Source organism: Colius striatus, chromosome 2, assembly GCF_028858725.1.
Source record: "Colius striatus isolate bColStr4 chromosome 2, bColStr4.1.hap1, whole genome shotgun sequence".
In the NCBI taxonomy this organism is placed as follows: domain Eukaryota; kingdom Metazoa; phylum Chordata; class Aves; order Coliiformes; family Coliidae; genus Colius; species Colius striatus.
The window spans coordinates 53,107,888-53,119,206 of NC_084760.1; the positions used below are offsets into that span (position 1 = coordinate 53,107,888).

The 11,319-nt window shown below is 51.3% G+C and overlaps 1 protein-coding gene across 2 annotated transcripts; it reads left to right on the top strand.

Annotated features, from left to right (window-relative positions):
- Window positions 1-2,502: 2,502 nt before the first annotated feature.
- VGLL2 (vestigial like family member 2) lies at window positions 2,503-8,531 on the top strand. Of its 2 annotated transcripts, XM_061990782.1 has the most exons (4): window positions 2,503-2,583; window positions 4,824-5,115; window positions 6,857-7,369; window positions 8,491-8,531. In XM_061990782.1, exons 1-4 carry the CDS (start codon window positions 2,503-2,505, stop codon window positions 8,529-8,531), a joined length of 927 nt encoding a protein of 308 aa, XP_061846766.1. The 2 variants fall into 2 exon arrangements, with proteins under 2 accessions (XP_061846766.1, XP_061846767.1); XM_061990783.1 differs by lacking the exon at window positions 6,857-7,369.
- Window positions 8,532-11,319: the final 2,788 nt, after the last annotated feature.

The following is an 11,319-nucleotide window of genomic DNA, read 5'->3' on the forward strand; positions in this document are numbered from 1 at the left end:
TGTAGTTCCTTGTGTGATTCAATCCACCTAAAATTCTTTAGTTAGGACCAAGAAAAACTATTTATATGCAATTGTAAATATGCAGTGAGATCACTAGTGAACAGTCTCTGACCCTTGTTTTCCAGGATAATTTCCTACACCAGGACTGATTTCACAGAGTGTACAGAGAAGGAAAAACAATGCCAGGACTTTTGCATAAAAGTTTGTATTGCTTCATATGATGGAATTAAAGTTTACTCAGCTCTTACATTGGACAGTTTTACAGTCAAATAGATGTTTATAAAGGAAACTGAATTCATACTGAGATGCATCAGAACTAATTCCCCTGTCATACGCTTGAGCGTGAGGTAAAACTCCTACATTTAGCCCTGAGGAAAGATTCTCCATGAGACACAACCTAGATCATCTGCCACATCACAGCACACAGTTGCACGTGTTGCTATTACACTCTGGGATTTTCTTCATGAGAAGCAAACGTTGAGCCTTGGGAAGTGTCCAGTCCTACCCTTGCTACTGCCTAAAGTTGTCAGGGAAGAGGCTGTACAAACAGTAGGCAAGGATGGTGTGTCTTTGAAGTGAGTTCAGATCAGACTCTATCTGAGAAACAGGGTTTTTTTGTATGTCATGTTTGAAACAGACACAGATCTCTGCATGGTGGGAAAGCTCCTAGCCTCTCAAGAGCAGGGATACACAGAAGAAGCAAGATCCCATCGTCTCAAGTGAGGTCTCCCAGCTTCTCACTGTGAGGAGTAGAGGGGCATTCCTTAGCTAGTCAGCCTTATTTTGGATGGCAGCCAGACAGCAAGTCCTTCCCTGCGCCATGGCTATCTGCTTGCTACTAAGGAGAAATACAATGATAGAGTATAAGCTACATTTCTTTTTTTTAAGACCTAATATGAACAGATTTTTTGCCTCATTTGCATCTCCACCACCAATACAAAATTTGCTCTGATGTGAGAAGGAGTAACAGGAGGGCTGAACCCTGCAGCAGTCCAAGCTACATTGCAGTAAGAAAAAAGAAATTCACCAGACTAGAAGAGGGATCAAAAAATGGTTTAAATTTGAATTTTAAACCTTGCACCTTGTGCAAAAAAATTTTGAAACTTATTGTCATTAGGTAGTGAAACATGATTTTGGTGAAGGACAGGTATTCAGAACAATTCCTAGGATTTGGAATCTGAAAGTTATATTTTTGGGAAAATGAAACATAGATAAATATTAGTTTTTAATTATGAGGATCTTCTGCTAAAAATCAAGTAAATATTTCCAGCTCTCTGCAGTTCAAAGTACTCATTCTTTTCGGATATTTTTTCCACAGTTTTATCAATAACCTACATTTTAAAAACAAGTGATATTCTTTTCTCTTTTTTGGTTTTTCTTGATTTTGGTTTTTTGCTTCATTGCAAATGCTCAAAACCTAACTTAAAACGGGCCTTTTTTCACAAGTAGTTGGTGACTTGTATCACGGAGTTGAATATTTCAAAGGATTGATATTGAAATGGGACCTCACATCTCTGCTAGAAACTAATCTTCCTCCCCTATACATCGCCCTCAGAATGAGCAGCTAAGATCCACGCACCTCGTCACGCCTCTGTGTGGCGGGCTCGGCAAAGAGCGAGTAAAATCCAGTTTACTTTCACGACAGTTTGCTCTTTACACGTGCCTTTGCCCTCGGCCGTGTTTTGGTTTCTATTCAATGTCGCCATCCCCAGCACTTGTCCTGATTCCCAGTTTCTGGGGAGATTCCTTCTCGAAAACAACTGTTTTTTCCTCCTTCGCTTCCTCAGACTTTCCCCTTTCCCTGACTTCGGTGCAGGCATTTTCAAGTGGATGCCAGGCTCCGTGGGATTTGGAGGGGTTCCCTGCCTTTCCCCCTCCCGGAGCCCCACTTCGGCCCCGTCGGCAGCAGGACCCGACGAAGCGAGGGGCGGCGAGGACGTCCCGACTGGGGAGGCGTGGAGAGACCGGCCAATGGCGGCGGGGCAGAACCCGGCACGGTATCCAAATGCACCGAAATCAATGAGAACAAACGAAACGCAGCCAGAGAGGGGCTGCCTCGCTGGGCAAGCGACAGACACCCACACCCCCCCACCGCCGCTCGGCATCCTCGCACCCCGTGGCCGCCGGCGGGTCCAGGGGCGGGCTCCGGAGCCCCCCCACCCCGCGCCCCGCTACTCCCGGGTAGCTCCAGCTGCAAAAGGGAACTTCCCTCGACTCCCTTCACCACTGCCACCCGGGCCTGAAACTTCTCCGGCGGCCGCGGAGCCCCTCCGAGCCCGGCGCATTTGGTCTTGGGAGCCGCGCTATAGGGAGGACGAGAGGGAGGCAGGGAAGAAGGGCAGTGTCATCCCAGCCCAGTGCGGTCTCATTCCCCCTCACTCCTCCCTCCCACCAATGAGTGGTGCCTCTTAACCCCCGGGAACCTCCCTCCCGCGAAGCACTACTCCACTTTGCGGAACACGAGTTGATGAGAAAAAAATTAATTCTCGTCCGCGGACAGCCATGAGCTGTTTGGATGTTATGTACCAAGTCTACGGTCCTCCTCAGCACTACTTCGCAGCAGCCTACAGCCCCTATCACCAGGTACGCGCGGAGGGCAGCGGTGGAGAGGCAGAGGGTGGGAGGGGTATCGTCTGGAGGATGGCCGTCTGGGGCCTTGCCAAAAGGGAAAAGGGAAAAGGAGAAGGGGAGGGGAAAGGGGGTGTGGGGGGAGAGAGAGCTGGGAGCCTGCGATGGTGAGCGGAGCAGAACCACATCCCACCTTGGCGCGGGGCTCGGCAGGGTATGTAACCCGGCGGCGACCGACGGGCTGCCTTGGGAGCGAGAGCACGATTTTAACCCCTTTTAGAGAATTTTTTTCTTTCCTTTTTCCCTGTTTGCCGGGACGGGCTCCATCGTAGCGCGGCGGGTGGAGGCAGCGGTGCCAGCCCTTTGCAGAGGGCCCGTCGGGAGCGGCGAGGTGGGGCTGCCTGCGGCATCGCTCAACCCCCGCGCCCCGGCATCCCGGAGGCTGTCCCGGGCGGGTACCTCAGCAGCCGCCTTGGAAGGGGTGCTCTGCAGTCACTCTCTGAGAGCGGGGGAGGTGGGAGCGCCGGGAGCCTGCGGGGGTTCCCCGTTTCGGTGGTGGGAGATGAAGCACCGGTCCCGAGGAGGGCAAGGCTGCCGTGCGGCGGGGCTACAGAGATGCTTCCCGCTCCCGAGGCACACTCGGCGGTGTGAGCCCGGGCTGGTCGCCGGCCGGATCCCCAGGGGGTTTGTGGCAGGGAGTCTCCAACTTCGCCCGGGCTACCACGGGTGTCGATTCATCCCCGGGTTTCGACAGAAGGATCCCTTCTGCCGCCGGGATCTTTGGGGCACGCACAGCTCGTGGTGCGCGGAAAACTGCCCGCTCCGAGACGCGTACTGTCCCGTGTGGGTAGGAGTTCGTTTCCCCGGGTTGCACCTGCTGCACACGACTTTATTTTTCGCCCTCTGTGTTTGTCTCTGTTGTTTTTTGGGTTTTTTTCTTCTCCCTTATTCCTTCCATAAATTAATTCTTTCTTCCCTCGACAAAACGAAAAAGAGGACGGATAAAGACATCAGCACCCCGGGGCCGGGGCGGGCTGCACCCCCGCCGCGCAGGGCCGGTGCTGGGGCGAGCAACTCCGCTCCATTCAGCCCCCGCGGCTCCGCGGAGCCCCCAGCGTGGTGGCCCGTGTGTCACCTCCAGCGCCTGGTAGAGGAGCCGGAATACCTGTTACAAATAGCAAATGATGTCTTCCCCCACCTTCCCACAATCAACACCACCACCACCCTCCCCTGCCCCCCTCACAGGGCTTCGTGACATTACTTAGGGGGATGACCATTACCTCAATGGCCAAGCCAAGAGCCAAGTGGAAAGGCGGTCGTCACGCAAGAGTGACATTATTAAATGTCTCGTGTGCCTTGGCCCAAGGCTCTGTCCCGTCTCTCCGGTGGTTCCCCCGCCGCCCGGCCGCCCCACGGCTCTGCCCTCAGCGGGCAAGCCCGGGCTCCGCGTCCCATCGCTTATTTCTCAGAAACTCCCGGCAGCTGCGGACACGCTACCGCGGATAAAGAGAAAAGATGCGAAACATCCAGTGAACTTCCCAATTCCCGCTCTTTTCTCAGCCTGTGGAATCTAGTAAAAACGGAATAATCTTATAGGAGCTTCTTGCTGGCCAGGGAAACGCACTTTTTGCCCTGAAATGTGTTTGAGGCTGCCAGTCTGTTCCATTGGGGTTTTTTTCCCTTCCCCCTTCTCTCTGCTTGTGGGCTACAAGACACTCTTTGGGGCAGATTTGGCGAGCTGGGGGCCGAGAGGGGCTCACCTTCCCCTGCTCCCCCCCCCCCCCCCCCGCCGCCAGCGCTGCGCCCTGGATGTCCGCAGCCTCGTTCCCACCCTCCAGCCCCTCGGCTGCCGCCGTCCCCCGTGCACACGGCCTGCAAAGTGCCTTCTTGTGCGGGACTTGGTGCTGTGGAACCACGCGTGTAACAATCCCCACCTCCCGCCCGGCCGCTCCTGCCCCGCAGGGAGGCTGACTTGCTCTATCCGGGTCGGCATCTCTGGATTTCGGGCCCCTAACCCTATTCGCAGCCCCTTCGCTGCCTCCCCGGGGTGGGGCAGAAATGCAGCTGCGGAGTGGGGGGTGCTGCTGGGGGGACGGCCAGCAGCCAAGAGCTTGGCATCCATCCTCTCGAAAGAGCGGGAGCGGGCTCGGCGCTGCATCCCGGTTGGCAGCACAGGGTGGCCCAGCACGCCTGGCTGCGCTGCCTGATCGGCTCTATTTTCTTCCCTTCCTTCCCTCCCCGTCCCTTTCCTCCAGAAACTCGCCTTTTACTCCAAAATGCAAGAAGCCCCGGAGAGCAGCAGCAGTCCCAGCGCCAGCAGCTCCTTCTCCAGCCACCCCGCCGCCAGCATCAAGGAGGAGGACTGCAGCCCCGAGAAGGAGCGGCCGCCCGAGGCCGAGTACCTCAGCTCCCGCTGCGTCCTCTTCACCTACTTTCAGGGGGACATCAGCACCGTGGTGGACGAGCACTTCAGCCGGGCGCTCAGCCAGCCCAGCAGCTTCTCGCTCGGCAGCGCGAAGGCGGCGAGGAACGCCGGCTCCTGGCGGGGTGAGGACGCTGAGGGCGGCGGGAACACCCCCATTTCCCGCGGCACTCTCCTCTCCGCCGGCCGCTGGTGCCCGGCGGGCAGCCCCTGGGAGCCAGCCGTCTCGAGCCGGGAGCCGCGGGAAGCTTGGACATCTTATTAGGGGAGGACAGGGGGGATTGGGGGACAGGAACAGCAAAACTGCCTCTCGGTTCTCTTCGGGGCGCGGTGTCCCAGCGAGGTGGCCGGGGCAGCCGACCCGGCGGGAGCTGCAATCGAAACAGCGGCGGAGTAACCCCTCCACTGCGGCCGTCGCAAGCGCCTCCTCACCGGACAGCTGCAAGTTTAGCACGGTCGTAATGGGTGATGAGAACAAAGCAAAAAGCATAAGCGGGAACCATCTCACCAGCTTCCCACGGCTAAAATACAGATAGCATATGTCCCTCTGTCTTGTCCTATGTGTATCAGCAACCTCACTGCTGCCGGAGCAGAGACAGGACCTGAAATTTTTGAAAATAAGGGCTTTCAGATCAGCTCATGGCAACAGCCCTTTGCTGGCAAGGCTGAGGCCATAGCTGAGCTGCAGCTCTCCGTAGCCATGCCTGATCCACCCTGGATATAGTGAATTAATGTCTCACCTGGGGTGGAGGGGAATAACCTTCCCCATTTCCTGATCAGGGAATTAGGGCAGACACTTGCTTTTAGGGCAGTTTTGACTGCCCACACAGCTGAGAGCAAGTTTCCTAGTCATGTGTCCTCTCCTTCCCCCTCATTCCCAAGTTGCTGTCAGTAGCTTCTAAGAATGAAGAAACAGTAGTTTAAATATTTCACGGACAAAAGATGTCCAGTGCTGGAACTGATGGCAGGACAGGAGGGTGCTCTTCATGAGCTGCTTACCTTTCTCCTGAGTAATGCCCAGGCACAGAGCTGACATACTTCCCTGGCAAACCTGTGTCAGGAATGTGTGTCTTGGGAACATGTGCATTCCTGATTAATAATGCATAGCGTCTATCTGTGCTGTTAATAATCTCCAGTCTATCCTGTGTGTTGCTTCAAGCAAAGAAAATGTAGGGTCCTTGTCCTTCACCTTCAGGCCTCCAAAGATCTGCAGATCGCTTATCATAGAATCATAGAATGGTAGGGTTGGAAGGGACCTTTAGAGATCATCTAGTCTAACCCCCGAATGTGTTAGCAATATACCCAAGAAACAGGCACCAAGTTTGGTGCCACAGATAGAGAATTGCCCTCAAATGTTTAGAAAATTCAAGCTGGCCTTAGTCACTTCTCATTCTGTTCCTGTCTGCTTTGAAACTGCACTGAGGCAGCAGCCACTTTCCTAGCAGGATCAGGCATCCTCTGAGGTACCGGGCGTAAATAGGCAGGGAGACATCTACAGAAACAAACAACAAAAATCCAACCCTGTAAATTACGATGTTGCAATCAGCTTCTTTCCACTACTGAGGAAAAGAGAAATTTCCCTCACCTTAGATAACAGCCTTTTCCCTAAATACATAGTAAGAGAAACCTGGAAGAAAGAGTTTCATGGGTAAGCCTTGGGCTAGTTGTGTTGCATGTTTAGCTGGAGAGGAATCTGTATTTGCTGGGAGCTATTTCTTGTGTTTGGCAGTTTAGTGGGGGGATAAAGGACTACAAGGGTTGATTTGGGGGGACCTGGGGAGGGGCAGAGCCCCCAAGAAAGGAAATCAGAGCTCACTGGGTGTGCTTATTGCTGCCTTTCCTTTCTCTCCCGCTCCCTTCACCCAGATGGTTCCTTCCCAATGAGCCAGCGCAGTTTCCCGCCGTCCTTCTGGAACAGCACGTACCAACCCTCCTCCGTCCCAGCCACCCTGAGCAGCCCCTTGGCAGCTGCGGCCCACAGCGAGCTGCCCTTTGCCGCCGCCACCGACCCCTACGCGCCTGCCTCTCTGCACGGGCACCTGCACCAGGGAGGCCCTGAGCCCTGGCACCATGCTCACCACCACCACCACCACCATCACCACCCCTACATCGGGACGCAGGGTGCTGCCTACCCTCGCCCCGCTGCTGTGCACGAGGTCTACGGGCCTCACTTTGACCCCCGCTACGGCTCGCTCCTGGTGCCCACCGCCTCCGTCCGCCCCCACCGCCTCACCCCCGCCTCTGTGCCCACACCGGTCAGCCCCCCCTGCGAACTAGGCAAGAGCGAGGCGGGCGCTGCTGCGGCCTGGACGACACCGGGACCTTTCCCCAGTGCAGCAGGGGACATGGCACAGAGCCTCGGCCTCAATGTGGACGCAGGTAAATTGCTGCCCTCAGTCCCTCTGAGTCTCCCAGCTCAGCTGTACCCCTGCCTCCCTCACATCATCCGCAGTAGCAGGGAAGGACCCCCCCTGAGCAGGGCAGATGTGGCACAATAAACTGGGGATGGATGGAAGCCCCAGTTCTGCCCTGGGTGCCCGTTTTGGGCCTTTCAGCCCAGGCAAGTGAGGAAGGGGAAAGAGAGGATGGGCTAGGGCAATACATCACCCCTCACAACACCCTTTGAATTTCTGGCATGCACAAACATGCCTTGAGGGTACAGGTGGCTTTGAGGTACTCTTGGGCTGGCCCTGACCCTGCTCTTGCCTTGAGCAGCAAGAGCTGGGAGCAGCATGGAGCCACGCCAACTGTCTCCACTTGGCTTCCTCCATGGGCTCTCCTGAGGGCAGGAATGTGGGCAGCCACAGCAGAGCACAGGTAATTTCTAGATGCTACACATGTTCATGAACATCCTACCCTTGTTTATTTTTTCCTCCCAGTTTTTGACAGGAAAGTACAATTGCATTTGCTGAGCTAAAAGGGCAACGGTTTTCTCTGGTAGTGGTACTCTGTGCCTGGTGGGATGCCTGCAAGTAAGGCTATGTGGCCATAGCAGTAGTCAAAAGGTGACTTGTGCATAGCCAGGAGTATCAGTTCCGGAGTCAGTGGTTATGGAATCAAGGAGAGCCCGCTCTGGTGAGTTCTCTGTGCTGAAGTTGGGTTATCATGGCCACAAATGACTCCTTATAGTGGCCTCTCTTTAGGTAGGAGGGACATGTGCCTGTTTGCAATCTAGCTTGGGCTCTTTTCCTTGCTTGATGGGCTCCCAGGGCTTTGGGGAGCCCACGCTTTAGACTGATCCTTTGATCTCAGCTGGCAGAAATGCAATTTGTCTTTCTCTGTCCTTAAATGCCTGTACCTATTTTTCTTCTTCCCTTTTTTCTTCTCTCCATTCTCAGGTTTACAGCCTCAGGATAAAAGCAAGGATCTATACTGGTTTTAGAGCTGTCCTTCACTCTTCTTCCCCTGGCTCTCCCCTGTAGATCTCTGCCTATTAGACATGGTGGCATTCAGAGCTGAAATCGGGTCAGTTTGTAACAGCTTCTGATCTTGGTTTGCAGCTCGCCGTTACTCCTTCTGTGGTGGATCCCTTCTGAGCTGATGTGCTGACTCAAAGACTGTCAGATGCCCCTTTGCCCTTTTCCAAGTCCACCGTGACCCTGAAGGTCGGGGAAAGACAACGGGACTTAAAAGGACCTGGCATTGCAAGGATGGTACTTTAGACTTTTTGTTGGAGAGAAAAATCCTTCAGTTGCAAGAGGAGAGTCAAAGGCATCGAACTTCTATTTAAGCAGACCCCATGCCCGGAACTGCAGTCAGACTGCTCTAAAAGAGTCAAATGACGTCATGGATGGTGATGCAAAAGCGCCGGCCTTCGTACAGGTGTCAGAGGAAACTGTGGGGTGTTTTTTTTAGTGGTGTGAATATTTTTTTATGGCAATGAAAATTATTTCTCGAGTGCTAACTTGGGAAAGATGCTTCACAGTTTTGGACTGGATTTTTACTTCATGTTATAGAAAAGTGAAAGGAGAAAAAAATGGAACTCATGAACAGTTTTGGACTATCAAGGAACTGGACAGATTTTTCAGCTTTGTGGTTGTGAGTGGCAAGTGTGTGGCCAGGGCCACCTGCCCTGGGCTTACAGAGATGCAGCTGTTCCATGCACAACTGCTCAAACCCCAGAAAGACAGAAACCAAGGTGGCACTTCTCAGAGTTCGGCACAACATTTGCATTGGATATAGAATGGTTGTTTGGTTGCAGTTTTTTGTTGTTTGTTTTGTTGGATTTTTTTTTTTACAAGAAACATTTTCTGGTGATAGTGAAAGTGTCTTTAAGGGGGGGAGGGGGGGTGTGGGGAAGAAGGAAACACATGGAGAACCGCTGGCCCTCAACCCAACAGCCTTTAAGGCAAACAACAGAAGGAAAGGCATGTAATGGACTGAGTTGCCTCTAACATTTATCTTTGTCTACTTGTTCCTGTCATTTTGTCACTTTAATAATTGGTTTTGGGTTTTTTTTTTTTTTGAAAGGGGGAATAAGATATCTATTTAGCAGTAAGAAAGCTGCATTAAAGGTATCTCCTTTCACCCTGTGTGCTTTTGTGAAAAATTAAAGCTAAATAAGAGAAATCAGGCAAACTGGAAACTTCAGGATGAATTGGGGAAAATACCCGTCTTATGGATCAAGAGGGTTATTTTATTACTTTACATTAAAAACAAATAGCAGTCCTAAAAGTTGAAAGTATTTTCTTAGTGAGTAAAAATATGGTGGTAAATACAAAAGATGAGAAAATGAGAGATTGTTACAATGCTAGATTTTAGTGTACAGTGTACGTGTAAAACCGGTTCAAATAAGCTCCGTAATGAATGTTTCTTCATGAAGCTGATAGAAGAGGGAACTGTAGCATTTAGCATTAATATTGCACCGGTGAATCAAAATACTATTACAGAGTTATGAATAATCAATGAATCAGAGCAGAAATGGCAATTTCCCCTTTTACTTAAAAGCTGACTTTCTTACAGGAAAAACATCTGATCTCAACACTGCTATGTTTGGGGTTTTTTTCTGTTTTTTCTTGATGTAACGTCTTTGAAGGCTGACAAAGTTCAGTGCATGTAAGAAGATAGTCTTAAAGTTACTCCTGACACTAGGAGTAGAAGTAGAAAACAGGCGTTTGTGCCACAATAAGAGTTTCTTCTTTCTGACACTCTCATATAACATTCACCATGTGTCAAAAATGACATCACAAATAACCTAAACTTGCTTCTCCTAGGTTCGAGCTCAGTAATAACTCCATTTCTGGGAAAGGATAGGAATCCTAATAGTAAAAGTATGATAAAGCAGTGTGAGTAAACACCGTGAGAAGCTGCCAAGGAGCAATGTGTGCAGAGCATCCCCAGCCAGAGCATGTCAAATGGCAGAAGGTTTCTTTGGCCAGATGTACCCCTGAGCATTTCACTGTCAGCCTCCAACTAGCCAGAGCCCAGATGAGCTGTAAAGGGCAAGGGAAAGACTCCAGAACTTACTGGTTAAGCCAAAAGTGTTCTGAGGTGTCTGTCACAAAAGAAGGCAGCAGCACTTTGCAGGAGAAAGGTAACTAAAAATGGCATTTAACTTTATTGCCACAGAGGCTTGGGGATAACAGGATCATTCTGTGAGTGCTTGCCTGCAGGTTTTTTAGGCTGTTTTAAAAGTTGGAGTTTTTTAAAGGTTAATCTGGCTCTATCATTGGTTCACCACAATTGTTCCTTCTTTTCTTTCTATTCCCCCCCTTCTCCTCTACAAATCATATCAAGGAAGGCTGGGCAACAGAGCCCAAATACGTTTGGAAATATTCATGTAAGTATGAGCCTGTCATTCACATTCATTGACTCAGAATGTTTTCAAGTGTGAGAATTTATGCAATCACTACATAAACATTGTTTTAGACATTTGTTCTCCAGGTACTCCTCTTTTTATATCCTTACATTGTGAAAGCATCCAAACACCAAAGTCCAGATTGTAGCTCAAGGTGTTTGATGTGCAAACAACTTTTAGATAATCCTTCCAGCCTGGTGGGACTGCAGCCTGAAAGTGCACATACCCTATTTTGACTAGCACTTTCAGATTTTTGCTTGCTCTATGTTGTTCTGACTCTGGGGGACCACACTGCCCATAGCATCTGTCTTTAAGGTTTGGGCTTGAGTCTTTGCAGGACTGGAGCCACAGCTGCTAATGCAGTAACAGTGCAGATAACCTGCAAGCCTGCTTTATTTCTCTTTGTATCATAGGTTATCACTTGCTTTATCATGGATGCTTGCAGGAAATCTGGAAATAAAAAACAAACCCTTCTTTTATGTTACATGGGTCTGAGCTGTCACAAGCTTGTCAGACACTGGAAGAGCAGGGC